The 15,927-nt window shown below is 41.5% G+C and overlaps 1 protein-coding gene across 13 annotated transcripts in view; it reads right to left on the bottom strand.

The window, feature by feature from the left end:
* The window catches only part of TBXAS1 (thromboxane A synthase 1), a 323,500-nt gene that overhangs the window by 237,947 nt on the left and 69,626 nt on the right, over positions 1–15,927 (bottom strand). For 7 of the 13 annotated variants that reach the window (XR_005222459.2, XM_043541625.1, XM_043541665.1 and 4 more), the window contains one exon: positions 2,169–2,262. Coding sequence is in view for 12 of the 13 variants with exons in the window: in XM_043541625.1 (XP_043397560.1) it covers positions 2,169–2,262 (94 nt within the window). In the remaining variant the exon portion in view is untranslated. Of the gene's footprint in view, positions 1–1,514; positions 1,570–2,168; positions 2,263–11,380; positions 11,411–15,927 lie in introns of those variants that run through there. The other 6 variants (XM_043541631.1, XM_043541641.1, XM_043541632.1 and 3 more) reach the window with 3 other exon arrangements.

The raw sequence follows: 15,927 nt of genomic DNA, 5'->3' as shown, positions 1-15,927 counted from the left end.
TTTCTGATTTTGGGAGGCCTGACATGATTTTTGAATGCTGGGGGCTGGCAATGCTGAGTACAGGGAGAAGGATTCAGCCTTTCGAAGAGGCTTGGAAGAAAGGCTGTTTACAAGATCGCTTATATACAATCACATTATTGCATCTGATATGTAAGTGCAAAGAGTTTTTACTGTTCTATACATGACGACGGGACGTACAAGCATTTTACTTCTTGCATCTGAGCTGTCCTTAGAAACTAACCCAGCCACCAAACTGCTGCTGTGCCCTCACAACTAGGTCCATAAAATCCAGCCTAGTTCCCAGTAAGATGACATATTGCCTCTGTTTATCTCTTACTGGGAGAGGAGGAGATGTCCTTTTCTGAGTTCAGTACAGTACATGTGTATGTGAAAATGTTACCATTAGAAAACAGCCTGCAGCACAAACATGGTCTTCCTGTTACCAGTGTGTTGCTATGGGCACTATTTCTGAGAAAACAATCAAAGAAACAGAACAGGAAAATACAGAAGAACCTATCAGGGGAGAAAAACAAATTACAAAGAGCCTGGACTAAATACAACATGTGCCTAGCTCCTACTGACAGCGATAGAACTGATCATGCCCACCCACAATAGAACAGAGGCATTTTCAAAAGAACCTAAATGATTTAGGACTGCAAATCCATGGGACTTGTGCTGTTAAGAACTTAAGCACGGTTTAAATCCCATCCAGAATTCTTATTTCTAAGTACTCATGCATGAACATAAAGCTGTAATTGCACAGCAGTTTTACATTGTTTTATTTTTTAAAAAACCCTGTAAAATAGCATGTGTTTTCTCTTCATTATATTGTTTATGTTAATTTAGTGCATATAAAAGAAACCAGTTTCACTAAAGTTGTCTAAGTACAAGCACAGGTAACAGCAGCGAAAACTTCCCCACATTACTCTCACCAGTGCCTCAACCCTGTTCATGAGCAACTCCCTCTAGGGGTAAGAGGGTGACTCAGTTCTCTGTCAGCCGGTTGCTGAAAAAGTGCCAGGACAGGGATCAATTGTGCTTTGTCATCAAAGAGACACAAGATTAGTTACTTTCAGTCTCCAGGCTGGTTTCAAGTCGCAGTGCTAAAGCTGACCAGCTCCGTGTCTCATTACTGCCTTCCAGTCCTTGTTAAGGTGATTCAGCCTTTTAAATTATCTCCTGGTTGAAACTGGGTGCACATGTGAAAACGACTATTTAAATTAGTTTCACCATAGAATTGAATCTGGATTTACATTAATACTCCAGGTACCTCACAATGCCTTACCAAACAATGAATCAGATACTGGGAGTGTAACCACTTTGACAGCAAAAAGAACTATACTCATTAACATTTCTCAGACAATCTTGGACATTAAACCTTTGGGGGGGAGGGAGGGGGAATATGGCCTGAACACTGGAGTTATTCCAGATTCCTTTCACAAAGTGCTTTGGAATCTTGAAAACCAACATGGAAAGCCACCAATGTGAATGGGAGAGACTTTAACACTCCATACCTGAAAAATGACGGTGCTCCACTGTAAACTCAGATTGAGAGATTGGGTCCTTGGCCTTTATTGAAATCAGACCATAAAACAAAAGTTTCTCTCAATGAAACAGTTCTGTTGTTGTACATGAGCAAAAAAACCCAAAACTAAACAAAACTCCCCTCCCTCAAAAAAGACCTTAAAACTGGGGGCAGGGAGCAGTATTAGTTAATGATATCTAACTTCATTTACTTGATTGGGAGTAGACAAAGTTACATGCTTTGAAATAAACATGTACAATCAGCAACAGAGGGCTGTATAAACTGAAACAGCTCAGAACAAACCAGTCAGAGCTAGTTAATATAATCTGTTCTATTCACATAACCAAGCTTACTCCACCAAGGTCATGAACTTTCCTGGAAAAGCTCAAGTAATTAGCTTCAGAAGCTTACACCCTTTCTTTCCGTCTGGTTAATTTTGTCCTTAAATCAGTGCCTCTTATAGGTAGCTGCTTGCTATGTTTCTTCTGGTCACAAAGGTGAGTTGTGCTTGTTATTTCCACAGGAAGATCCTCAAAGAGCAGTGATCAGTAGCTACAAGATCACTCTCTCCCGTCCCCTCCTCCCCATCTCCCCTGCTCTTTTAAAACATTTTTGGATAGATACCAACTCAAAGCCTTCTCACCTGGCGAAAGAACAGCAGGTTTCCGATGAAAGGCAAAGGTGCTGGATGCCTGATACCCACCTTCTCCAGCCTGGAGAACGAAGAGGTGGAGTACCTAGGAAAGGGGTTAAATAGACAAGAAGTTAATTTTGGATGTAGTCACCATGTGGCTTTCCAGAGGAATTAGATAAGTAGAGTTCCTGGAGTAAGACTGGGAGGAGATGCTTTCTGCAATCAGTCAAATGGCACAATCAACACAGAGGCATTGCTCTGTAGCTCCATTTATTAGGCACACTTGCAAAAGCTAGTGGATTGATTCCCCAGGAGCAAGTGGTAGAGAAAAGAGATACCTCAACCCAGCATATCTAGGCCTGGAAACTTTTGGGGCACCTGATTCTGCTCACAGATACACCAGGGTAAATCAGAAGAAACCCCTGTGAAGTCAATGAAGGTACACTGCCATAACATAAGTGAGATTAGAACACACATTTCATTTCTGACTGGTGGCACAGGGGAAGGGAGCGGTCAATTCCCTTCCCCACTACCCATTTAGACCATTGGTGCAAGAACTCAAGCTGGAATTAGCAGTACCAGAGACAAGATACTGTCAGTATCTCAGGGGGAACGTAGCTACTGTGCCAGATGTACTGATTAACTGATTTGCCAGCTACTAGTCAGCAACTTAAAAAATGATAAAATAGGAAGAACCAAAAACCAATGGAAAAACTCCCAGGTACACCTACAGTCAAATGCTGTGGCTGCACACCATCAGACACAACAATTGAAACCTTTATGCCAAAATCAATTTTAAATAGGAGTGGTGTTTTTAGGTACTGAAGTCTGCCAGGGACAAGCATGAACAACAACTGTAGTTAGCCAGGTTTCAGAGTAACAGCCGTGTTAGTCTGTATTCCGATGAAGTGAGCTGTAGCTCACGAAAGCTTATGCTCAAATAAATTGGTTAGTCTCTAAGGTGCCACAAGTACTCCTTTTCTTTTTGTAGTTAGCCAGATACCCAATAAAGTTTTAACTGAATAGTAACACTACAGGGACAAAGCACACTGAAGTCAATAGAACAACTCCCACTAATTCCAATGAGTTCTGACCCCCCGGACCCCAGCTCTCAGTTTAAGGAGCCTCTGTGGAAGAGTCTGATAGTCACACAACCTTCACACATTCCACTTGAAAAGCCCTAGGTGATATATAGATGCTTTGCTCTGCTCCTAACTAAAGGACAGAAGGTGCGTGCTTCCCCTTCACAAAAAAAAGATAAAAGGGAGAATAGTTGGACTCTGAAATGACTTGTCAAAGGAAACCATCTTTTGTGTCACATCTGGATTTTTTTTTCTCCCAGTGTCAAAGAATTCTGGGTGCTGAAATATTCCATAACTAGAAATGTGAATAGAGAGTTGGATCTCCTGTGACCAGCAAAATAAAGTGAGACTAAAGTATCTAGTTAGTGGTATTTTGTACTTTTTTTATCCCCAAATGATTTCTTATAATATATCAACTTCTGCTGATTTTCCTCTGTGAAGATATTTAAAAAGAAATTATTATAACAGAGTACATGTTTGATCATTTTTAGATAGCAACATTTTTTAGATGACAAGACAAACCTGTGGGAGCACAAATTCTGAATAGAAACAAACTATCTTTGGTTCATGCAAGCGCACAATTTCAATGTGACAGGGAATTGTGGAGAAAGAAAAGGGGGGAAGGCATATAAGTCCACATTTACTATATATTTTATGTATGGGGGGACTAATTTATTTATTATTTATTTAGTATTTATTATTTATTTATTCACCGATTAGTTATTATTAAATGATTATTTATGTTTTATTTATTTACGGATTATTTTTATTTTATTTTTAGATTTGCCTAAACTGTGGTTTTCATTTTGGGGACTTTGATATCCTCAGTGTATAAAGTAAGGGGCAAAAACATTTTTTATAGACTAGTGTACTTACTTGTATTTTATTGTTGATGTTTTAATTTGAAAATATAAATAGAATGATCATTAAAACACATTATATGTCACAATGCATCAGATTTTGGTACTCATAGCTATCCAATCGACAATACAATGCATTTTCTCTCAATGGTACCAAAACCACAGATCTTCATGTATTGCAAAATGAAATAAAACTGAGTACACTGCATGAAGGAGATGATGTGATCAACTAATACTAAATAAAAAAAAAGAGCTAAATAGCACAAACAGTGTTCAAAGTTTAGCACTGATTCTCATGAGAGCACAGGAAAGAAAATATACTGCAAGTGTGGAGACCATTCACCCCTTCATTAGCATCTCATCATTGTCAGCCTCAGAATGTTCTGGCAGCTCCACATAATGGCCTTTTTTTCAGGGATGCAGCCGTCTTCTGATGCTCTTTGTTCCAGTTACATTTGAAGTAGATTTTCAAAAGGCATAAAAACATGATTTACAACGAGATGGTAAGCAGAGCACTAACATAGCCATGCTGAGCGCTGGCACACAATGACTCAGAAGGCAGGGGAAAAAAATAGTGCCATGTTTGCGCACACACATTCCGACACCCTACAATTGTGGGGTATTTCTGCTATTTTAGTTGCTTTTCCTCAGTTTTGTGGGGGAAAAACCCCCTGTATGTGATTGTTGTTTTCAAACAACCTGGGAAATTACATGGCAAAAAAAAGCTATATTAAAATAGCATTAAGGTTGCAAAGCCAAGCACTGGAAAGCTAGGAAATCCCGGCATTAAGATGGCCAGGGTCCCCAAGCAGGGTCAGTGTTAGATTCTCTGGCGCCCAGGGCAGAAAGCCAAAGCCACGTCCTGCGGGGCTGAAACGCAGGGCCCTGAACCCCGCTACCCAGGGCTCAAGCCGAAGCCTGAGCAATTTAACTTTGTGGGGCCCTAGGCAGTTGCCCTGCTTTCTACCCCCTAATGCCGGCCCTCGTTTTTATATGCAGAAAAACAGTTGTGGCACTGGTGGGCCATGGAATTTTTACCGCATGTTGCGGGGGGGAGGGGGAGGGCCTCAGAAAGAAAAAGGTTGAGAACCTCTGAGCTACTGGATGGGAATGTGATACATTTTGCCAGTGATTTACACAGCTCTTTGAGTGACATATTGGAAATCAGGATCCCTGGGTTCTGTTGCTGGCTCTGGGAGGGAAGAGTGGGTTAGTGGTTAGAGCAGTGGTCACAGACAGGATAGCCCAAGCACACAGAATCATCGAATCTCAGGGTTGGAAGGGACCTCAGGAGGTCATCTAGTCCAACCCCCTGCTCAAAGCAGGACCAATCCCCAACTAAATCATCCCAGCCAGGGCTTTGTCAAGTTTCCCTCCACAGATCAGAGTGCAAAAGAACAACAGGGAGAACAAAAGATGCATACTCAGCAAAGACAAAGAGGAAAATAAATAATAATGATTAATAATAAGTATGATAATTCTTCTGGCCTTTAAGAGATAATAAATTAATAAACAACAGAGGTGGCAATGCCCCATCAACCCCCCACTAAGTGAGTACTAACAATACATCTTCTATCATTTAGTGTAAACAGTTTACATCAGAAGATACCGTTCAAGAGTCAATATAAAATCATCACGGACTCTAATGTACCATTGAAATTATCCCACATTTCTCTCTCATTCTTTCTGTGTCTGATCTCCTTCAAAGATGCAATGCATACTTGACAACATCTGAGAGCTATAAATAGAGATGTTTAGAGAGAAAAATTGTGGTACACTTTTTAACTTCACTGAAACTTGGAACTAGAAAAGACTTTTTTGGAAGGCTGGGTGGGAAAACAGAAAATACTTTGCTGAAATAGGGTTTATCCCTGGTAAACAGGTAAGTGTTATGATATGTCCCCCAGTTTATTTTACACACACAAACAGAGATATCAGTACACACCCACATACACCCCAGCAAAGGTATCAGTAGCAATTCCATAGTTAGGGTTTTTGCACATAAAACAGGGATTCAAACTCTTTGTTATATATGAAAAACAAAGTGTGTACTCCCCAAAATTATAGCACTTACTCTTGAGTACAGAATGAACTGCCTGAGAATTTACATGTAAATCTCTTAATATGTTTAGGAATTAAAATGAATTAAAATGGGTCATTTATGAAATTTAGCACTTCGTGTCAGACTTTTTTTTTTCTTTGGCATGTAATAACTTCAGTATAAGAGCAAGAGACTCCTCAGACTTCCCATATAGTTAAATCTCACTAAAATCTTATTTATAGGCTACATTTGAATAAGTTTTTAGAATTAATGGTTATTTTACATACATAGTTATTTTTCATAACTGAAGATATGTACTACAGCAAAGACTGAAGGATACAATGTTCTTCTGAAACAGAGAATTTAGGGTGACCAGATAGCAAGTGTGAAAAATCAGGACGGGGGTAGGGGGTAATAGACCTCTATATGAGAAAAAGCCCCAAATATCAGGACATCTGGTCACCCTAAGAGAATTCCACAAAGAACTATCTTCCAAAATGGTTGCCCTCTCCCATTATTTAAAGGGACGGAAGCACACCTGCCCTCTGTTGGTGGCCATTTGAGAACAGGTCTCTCATTTTTCCCAGTCAGATTGTGATTCTGCCTCCTCACAGCACAGAGGGCCACCATTTTCCTTAAGGGCCTTGTGGTTTTAGACTCATTGAGAACAGTTCCATTTTAAAAGAGGGCAGATCTTCGTGACAAATAAACTTTAATAAAAAATGGCAAAAAGTGACCATTAATCCTAAATTTATTTTCAAAAAACTACCAGATCTAGTCAAGGGTTAAGCCAGGAGCAAGAGGAAACTAGGGTGTATGCGTGTGTGTGCACAAGGGAATGTAGAGGGTGAAGGAGGGAGAAGTAGGGGTGTGTGCATGCAGGGTAATGTAGAGAGGTGCAAGAAGCTAGGGAATTTGGAGGACAGGAAGGGGGTGGAAACTGTGATATACACTGACTGTTCTGCTTTGCACTGACAAACCAGAGCAGCTGTAAACTCAGTTTAACTGGCTTGTATGCTCTGGCCACTTTGAATTGTTCCAGAAATGGATAAAGCAGCCAAAGTGTACCAGCGAATCTGGCCATAAAACTCTGCCATGTAGTGTGACAAAGTGAGGGGTGGAAAAGATTTTTTAAAATGTATTGTGTCTTTAAGAATCAGTCAAATCTCATCTGGTTCCACAAACACTAAAATACCTTTATCCAACCTGTATGGTTATCACATCATGCCCCTGCGTGACAGAATTAATGTTTCTGATAAAGGAGGTACTTTCAATTATAAAGCACAGTAAGGAAAAATAATCAGTAATCCCTCCAAATATGTATTTGAATATACCTTTTGCACAAGATTTCAGTGAGTTTTTTATTATACAGGAAATTTTTTAAGAGTCAGTGAAAGGGCAGACTCAGAAGGCTGTTTGGGTGCCCTAATTCTATATTTCCATATCTGAATAAGCATGGATTTCTTTCAAATGGTTTTTATCTATGAACATATGGGGTTATAAACACTTGATTTGGGGATAATTACAGCATCCCTTTAATGTATCTAAATTCTAAATTAGGATATGTACTCTTAACCTTAACTCCATTTTAACATAGTTTCATGTCAGAATAGGATAGACAGTCAGACAGACATACACAGACACACACACACACACACACACACACGTAATCTACCAGTTTTAGGGACAAAAGTATTTTCCAGCTACAAAGTTTACGTGACCATAGTGTTCCTATTCCAGATGAAATACCTAGTGTTTTAATGATATACAAGGAAGGCAAGGGCAAATTTATATACATTTATACCTCAAATATCTGGCAGCAATCATCTTTTAATCCACACTGTTCTGGTCTACTGAACAATTCTTTTAACGCATGTTGTCATGAGGGAGCTGGTGGCTCAAGAGATAGGTAATAATAAAACCGCAGGTTTGTCATAGTAATTTTTTTTAATATCACTGATGAGTCGCATGCAATTAAAAAAAGAAAGCCAATAACACTTGCACAGACAATCAACAGGCATTATGCTCCAGAGAGAAGCCCCATGGGAGACTGCAGGCCTGTATGGCAGACCCATACAATATTTCATCACTAGTCTCGGAGGCCGGGTACTCAGAGTGCAGCCTCTTCCAACAGGGCTATGACTTTTTCAAAACAAATGCTAAAATTCATGTCTGTGATCATTCTACAGTTTTAATAATGGGCTTTCGAGCCTTTCACCGGTGTCATCTCAATGGGCAAATGTGATCCAGTTCTGAAGCAACCAAAAGCCGTTGCTGTCTTGTGGCTGTTTGGTATCTTTGCAAAATGAGTTGGTGGCCTCAGTCCAGTTCCTAGGAGACAGGTGCCCTTAGAACCCCTGATAGCCATCTGAGCAGATGAGGCAATGGAAACAAGGCACAAAGAGTTCAAGTGACTTGCTCAGGGCCATACAGCAAGTCTGTGTCAGAGCTATGAACTGCACCAGGCTCTCTGGAGGCTCAGTGTAGCAACTTAACCACAAGACCACCCTACCTCTCACTCTCTAGGACGGTTAACATGGCACTTTTCACATGCACTAATCTCCTTTTCTTTCTTTCTTTTTTGTATACTCATTTGTGCCCGCCTATTGCAGGGCTTACAGCAGAGCATGTTACCGTCAGGGCTCTGAACACCCCAGCTTTAGTCAGGAAAGTTGGTATTTGTATAAACTGAGGCTTCTTTTAAAAAACATGATTTCCAGTGAGCAGGATAACATTTCATAAAGTTTTGTCGCCCCATAATTACATGTCTTCATTTTGTAATTAGACATCTTAATGGCATAATTAAAAGGACATGAAGTTTCAGCTTAATTAGACATTCTAATTGTTATGCAAATTCATATCCTAGTGATGCAACTCCATTTGCAAATGCACGACATGTGTTTCCACGTACATCTCAACCCTTTCTAAATACCAATAAGAATAAACCTAGATTGGACTGGCTGCAGATGCAACGAGTTTAAATGGAGAAGTGGGCCCTGCCCAGGGGCCTAGTGATTGTATCTACGCACGGCCATGAAGCAAGTGAGTTTGATTCCCAGGCCTGTGGTCTATTATTCCTTGGGGACAGCAAGGATTTCCAACGCTGCAGAGGAACAGGGTTAAAGTTCTTGTACTAAATTCCTCAACAACCCCGACCATGCATACAGCCACTTAAGGACAGATGATGCCAGTAAGGCCATGGTCTAATGCTGGGAGGCAGGGTGGTCTCATATCACACCAGTGGGAGCTCCAGGAGGAGCAAAATTGCCTCAAGCGCCTCACATACCTTCAAAGTTCAGCAAGGGTTCCCTCTCTGCGGTCTGCTAGTTTTGGTGGCTGGAGCACAGGCAGGGAATGGAGCCACTGGCCCCAGCTCCCCCCTCCCAAATTTTTGGGAGCATGGGCAAGGAGCGGTCTCCGTACATAGGAGAGCACAGGAACTGCAATTGTGGCTGGCCCCTGCATAGGCGCCATAAGGGGTAGTGCAGCGAGCCTCCTTGCATCACCCTTGGTTGTACACTTAGCACCAGGGCCAGTACTGACAGATCTGGGCAAGAGCCCAGTTATCATTGGACAGACAAAAATGACGCATGTAGGAAGGATGCTCTCAGAGTTTTACATGGCTCCAAACTGCCTCCCCTTCTGATCCTCCTGCCACAGGTACAGGTGCAGAAGGGAGGTTGTTTCCTCCTTTCATCCCACCGCCAGCAGGAGACCCAGGGCTGACCCATGAGTTGTAGATCTCGCACAGGGCATGGGGCTCCAAGTAACTACTTGTTTAGCTTTTGGTGCTCATTGCTATAGTATCTGAGTGCTTCACAAACACTCATTAATATATTTTGACAAAATGTCTGTGAGGTGAGGGGATGGTGTTTTTGTTTTTTTTACATACAGATGGAGAACTGAGGTATTATCCCTTCTTTACAGATTAAGATCAAAAGTACTTACTGTTTTTAGGTGCCCAATTTGAGATGACTAGATTTTTCAGAGTACTTATCACTGTATAGCACTTTATATGTTCAAAGCACCATTCCCATTGACTGCAGTTGCAGCTGTGAAATCATTTCTGCAATTCAGACCCCAGGGTCTCAAGTTGGGCACCTCGAAAATGAGGAGCACACAATTAGGGGCCACCTGTGAAAAGTCTGCTTAAATTGACTTGTCCAGAATCACACAGGAATTCTGTGGCAGAGGCAAGGATAGAATCCAATTCCCCAGGGCAGCACTCAACTGCCTGAACTGTGAGACCACATTTTCTCTTCCTGCAATTCCCTCTCTTTCATTATGCATCTTCCAACTTCTGCAACTAATGAAGGAGGGGTCCTACAGACTACAGCCTCCTTTATTACACAACCCTGATTCAGCTCCAGGGAAGGTCCATCCTGTGTACCCAATGAGGCAGGGGTCCTGTGAAAAAAATGGCACGTGATCACAGAACTAGAGACTGTATTATAATGCATATGCACAATGACAAATTAAGATCACACTGGCAAGCTTAATTCTGGCATTGCCTAACTTTTGCATGCTTGGTTTTACAACTTTAATATAATGTTCTTTTAACATAGTTCTGTGCGTGTGTGACCCTGACAGACAGACTCACGCTAGCTCAGCTTAAGCTGTAAGTGGATAGCGCACACTCAGCGAAACAGAATTTTCAGAGATTTTAGCAGTTTAAAATCAAAGTCTCTACTGAGCATGTGAGAAATAATTTTTTCCAAGGTTTATAACTTGGCCATGGGGACCACAAAAGGCACATCCCTGACACAAAGGCCACTCCCTGCCAAACTTCAAGTTCCTGCTCCAGAGCATGGGGGCGCTAAGTCATTTCCAAGAAAAGATCTCAAGAATTTGTTAATATAGGCAAAACGGCATATTTTCCCTAGCTTTGTTGTGAGAACTGAACTATTTTAATGGATTTTTTTAACTCAGCCTGAGACAGACATCTGGCATGGAAAATTTCAGCCCAACCGGTTAAAATTTGGCAGGTAAAAACAGGGTCTTATAATCGGAAGTGTTGTGCAACCTTAATCATAGGTGGTGCTACCAGCCCCACCTACAATAAAATACTTCTGGGTAAAAAAAAACACCACTTTTGTTTCCTAGGCTGAGAACTTGTATGTCTAATTTCAGCCCATAGCTAAATTATTATATCTGAGTTATAATCTATTATAATAGGGGGTGACGATGGCAACACTCAGACCCTTAATTATAGGAATGCTACCATAATACCATACATACCAGACAGCATATCATAGCCTGAAATCAGCACTGAAGAGCTCTACGGTTCCCAGAGCTTGAAAGCTGCCGTGAGGCTTCAGAGACTCCTCTTCATTCCACCCCCACCTCTCATTTCCTCATTCCATGGCTTACCTTCCACTCCAAGTTTTCTCTTTTCAAACTATTAAAATACAGAAACCTATTTCCCATAAACAGTCACTCTCCTGGCTTGGCCTTATTTCACAGAGATTGCAGTGGAGGCACTAATCCTCCTGAAAGAGTGATGCCACACGCTGGTGGGCTGTTGAACCAACAGTAATGGCATAGGAAGAGGGAAAGAATGTGTAAGAGCTGCCACCAGTGTACAGCATGCAGAGTTGTTATAGCTGTGTTGGTCCCGGGATATTAGACAGACCAGGTGGGTGAAGGAATATCTTTTATTGCAGCAACTTCTGCTGGTGAAAGAGACAAGCTTTCGAGCTTACACAGAGCTCTTCTCGGATGCAGCAACGTTCTCTGAAGCAATCTGCGGTAGCAAAAAAAAAATATAGCACCATCTGGTGGCCGGCTTGGGGGCCCACAGGGATAAGCTGCCAAACATAAAAATAAAGTTCCAGTCCAGGATGCTGTGGTTTGCTGTGCAGCTTAACATACACTGGGAGCAGGCTGCAACCAGGGGGTCCTAAGCTCCAATAGTGAACACAGCAAAGCATGCTGGGTAATGCGGGCAAACATTAGAAGAGACTGGTAGGGAGGGCAGTTTAGCACTGCCACCTACAGGACTTCTATAGTGATAGGTACCCATGGAGGGAGAGTGGGTGGCTGGAGAGGGGAATGGACACAAAGCTGGTGAGAAGATGCAGATTTAACCCAGCTCCCTTGTTTCCTATGCCCAGTATTCATGATTTGATCTGGTATCCTCTGGCTGAGAAGGGCTAAGTCTGTAGAGAGGAGCAGTAGTGTTGGACAGGGGTCCTCAAATTTTGTCATGCTGTGGATCACTGTAGATAGAGAGATTGCTTCATGGGCCATCTCCTCTCCCATTTGCAGTAACATGGACCGCCTCCTCTCCCTATGCAATTCCTTAAATGGAAAAGGAAGTTCAAGAAAGTATTCTTATCATCGTTTAATGCGATTTAGCAGAAAGAAACAAAGAGGAGGAGCCATCATCATGTGACCAGCCAGCTCTCTGTGGACCACTAATAAAGGACCTCTAGTGACAACAAGTTTGAGAACCACTGCCAAAGAGAACAGAGCTGAACAGCTGCTACATGAGGAGGGGGGAACTAGAATTTGTGAAGGATTGAGCCAAAGAATAACAGCAAACAAATTAAACTTTAAGGAGATGGCATTAACCTGAAACATAGACAAAATGAGTTAAAAATACTTTCAAGTGATGCCGAATCCCTGTGCCAGATTTCTTACTATTTTACAATCCAATTTCCCTATTTCTAAAAAAAAAAAAAGTTTTTGCTTTCCTGCTGCTGTGTGAAAGATTCACTCAAAACAACAGGGAAAATGACTGACTATACAAAAGTACAAATGGGAATCAATGAAACTGAATAGATATATAAAGTGTCAGACTTCACAGGAAACTGTTGAAAAGTAGAGACTCCCCTCCTCCCCCTTTAATCGCTATAAATTACGGTAATATTAGGCATCACTTGCAAAAGGTTAAAAGTGTTCAAAGAGAAGCATAAGTTTTAAGTTGATGTGTCCCTTTAATAGCCCCTCTTTTGACTGACTGTTATAAAAAGATGCCTGCAGCACTGGACCAACATATCTCATTTATCAGCTGCGCTGAAGACCATTATGGTCTTTCCTCCAGTGCACAGAAAAAATCCATCCATTAATTTAAAAAAAAATCTTTTTAAAGAAACTCTTGTTCGAGACAGATAGTCACCATGTACAGGCTGACATGGAAACAGCTTTCCTGTAACAGAGTCTATTTTGCATTATTCTATGTCATATCACATGACAGCTTCCTCTTCAGATCATTCATCTGGATGTTCAACACTATACACAGCAACAGTCCCCTTTTTCTGTGAAATGGTTTTGCACATGACAGGAAAAGCTAATTTTAATGAAGCAGCTCCACTCTTGCCTCTGTCTTGTTCCTTCTTGCGCTGTTTGATAGGCTATTGAATGTCGTTTATAATGCATTGCTCTCTAATTATACAAGAAAGTCAATCATCGCTGTCTGTCCCTTTGGCACCAGTTTTTCTCCACATTAGATGTGCAGTTCTGCACTTAATGTATTGTACAGATGTGACGGGGACCCCGGGGTACAACCTGGAACTGTGGGACCACTGTGCCTCTTTTAAGTCTGTAGCCTGGCCTGTCTCTCACAAAGCTGTGCCAGTGACAGGCAGTAACACCCCTATGGGCGCTGTGATCACTCAGCCATCAACAGGTGGGCCCCACACCCAGCTGTATTACATGAATGCTCCCTGAGTCACTCATGAATCATACCAAGAAAGGCACCAGTCAATCACCCCAACCCCCAGAATTGCATCCCCGTAATGTACCATCTTACGCTGCTCAAGACCCCTTGGGCAATGCAAGCTCATTAATAAGTTCACCACTTCTTCATAGGAAAGTGGACATGCACCAGCCTTTGTAATCTGAGCTGAGATTTCCCCAGCACTTCAACTAAAACCACAGTTTTAGGTAAAATATAAAACAGATTTATTAAGTACAGAAAGATAGATTTTAAGTGATTATAAATAGCAGGCATAGAGATCAAAATTGGTTACTTAAGAAATAAGAATAGAAATGCAGTCTAAATTCTAACTTTGATTCAAATCTTGCTTGGTCTGTTAAACAGTCTCTCATCCTAACAGATGTTACAGGCACAGTTCCTCAATAGACAGACTGGACTCCCTTCTGGCCTGGGACCAATCTCACTAGTTAAGTCTTTGTTTCCAGATAATCTTCCAGGTGTGGAGATGGGGGGCAGAGTGTGTGTGAAGGGGAAAGAGGCCCAGTGATGATGTCACTGCCACTCATTTATAATTTCTTCCGGCAGCTAGGCCCCCATGGTGAACATGCCTTCTCTGAGAAGTCTCTGGGATAGTGGATTCTTGTAGATGAGCCATTAACACCTGTCTAGCCAGTGATGGGTGCTCATTTGTCCCTACTAAAAGGACAGCTAGGGGCATCTCCCAACTTCACAGCATATTTCAGTAGCACATATAGCAATACTCCATAGTGTCACATACAATCCAACAGGATATTAAGGGTCAACAGATCAAGACTTTTTAAATGATACCTCACAAGGCATGCATTGTACCAAACATATCACAATCATAAAATCATAGGACTGGAAGGGGCCTTGAGAGGTCATCTAGTCCAGTCCCCTGCACTCATGGCAGGACTAAGTATTATCTAGACCATCCCTGACAGGTGTTTGTCTAACCTGCTCTTAAAAATCTCCAGTGATGCCACAACTTCCCTAGGCAATTTATTCTAGTGCTTAACCACCCTGACAATTAGGAAGTTTTTCCTAATGTCCAACCTAAACTTCCCTTGCTGCAATTTAATCCCATTGCTTCTTGTCCTATCCATAGAGGTTAAGAAGAACAATTTTTCTCCCTCCTCATTGTAACAACCTTTTGTGCACTTGAAAACTGTTAGCATGTCCCCTCTCAGTCTTCTCTTTTCCAGACTAAACAAACCCAATTTTTTCAATCATCCCTCATGGGTCATGTTTTCTAGACCTTTAATCATTTTTGTTGCTCTTCTCTGGACTTTCTCCAATTTGTCCACATCTTCCTGAAATGTGGCACCCAGAACTGGACACAATACTCCAGTTGAGGCCGTATCAGCGTGGAGTAAAGCGGAAGAATTACTTCTCGTGTCTTGCTTGCAACACTCCTGCTAATACATCCCAGAATGATGTTCGCTTTTTTTGCAACAGCATTACACTGTTGACTCATACTTAGCTTGTGGTCCTCTATGACCCCCAGATCCCTTTCCACAGTACTCCTTCCTAGACAGGCATTTCCCATTTTGTATGTGTGCAACTGATTGTTCCTTCCTAAATGGAGTACTTTGCATTTGTCTTTATTGAATTTCATCCTATTTACTTCAGATCATTTCTCCAGTTTGTCCAGATCATTTTGAATTTTAATACTATCCTCCAAAGCACTTGCAACCCCTCCCAGCTTTGTATCATCCACAAACTTTATAAGTGAACTCTCTATACCATTATCTAAATCACTGATGAAGATATTGAACAGAACCGGACTGCAGAACTGATCCCTGCGGGACCCCACTCATTATGCCCTTCCAGCATGACTGTGAACCACAGATAACTACTCTCTGGGAACGGTTTTCCAACCAGTTATGTACCCAACTTATAGTAGCTCCATCTAGGTTGCATTTACCTAGTTTGTTTATGAGAAGGTCATGTGAGACAGTATCAAAAGCTTTACTAAAGTCAAGATATAACCACATCTATCACTTCCCCCCATCCATAAGGCTTGTTACCCTGTCAAAGAAAGCTATCAGGTTGGTTTGACATGATTTGTTCTCGACAAATCCATGCTGACTGTTACTTATCACCT

This window comes from Chelonia mydas, chromosome 1 (genome assembly GCF_015237465.2).
Source record: "Chelonia mydas isolate rCheMyd1 chromosome 1, rCheMyd1.pri.v2, whole genome shotgun sequence".
NCBI classification, from domain to species: Eukaryota; Metazoa; Chordata; order Testudines; family Cheloniidae; genus Chelonia; species Chelonia mydas.
The sequence above is the reverse complement of the archived record's forward strand: the minus strand, read 5'-3'. Positions and strand labels throughout refer to the sequence as shown.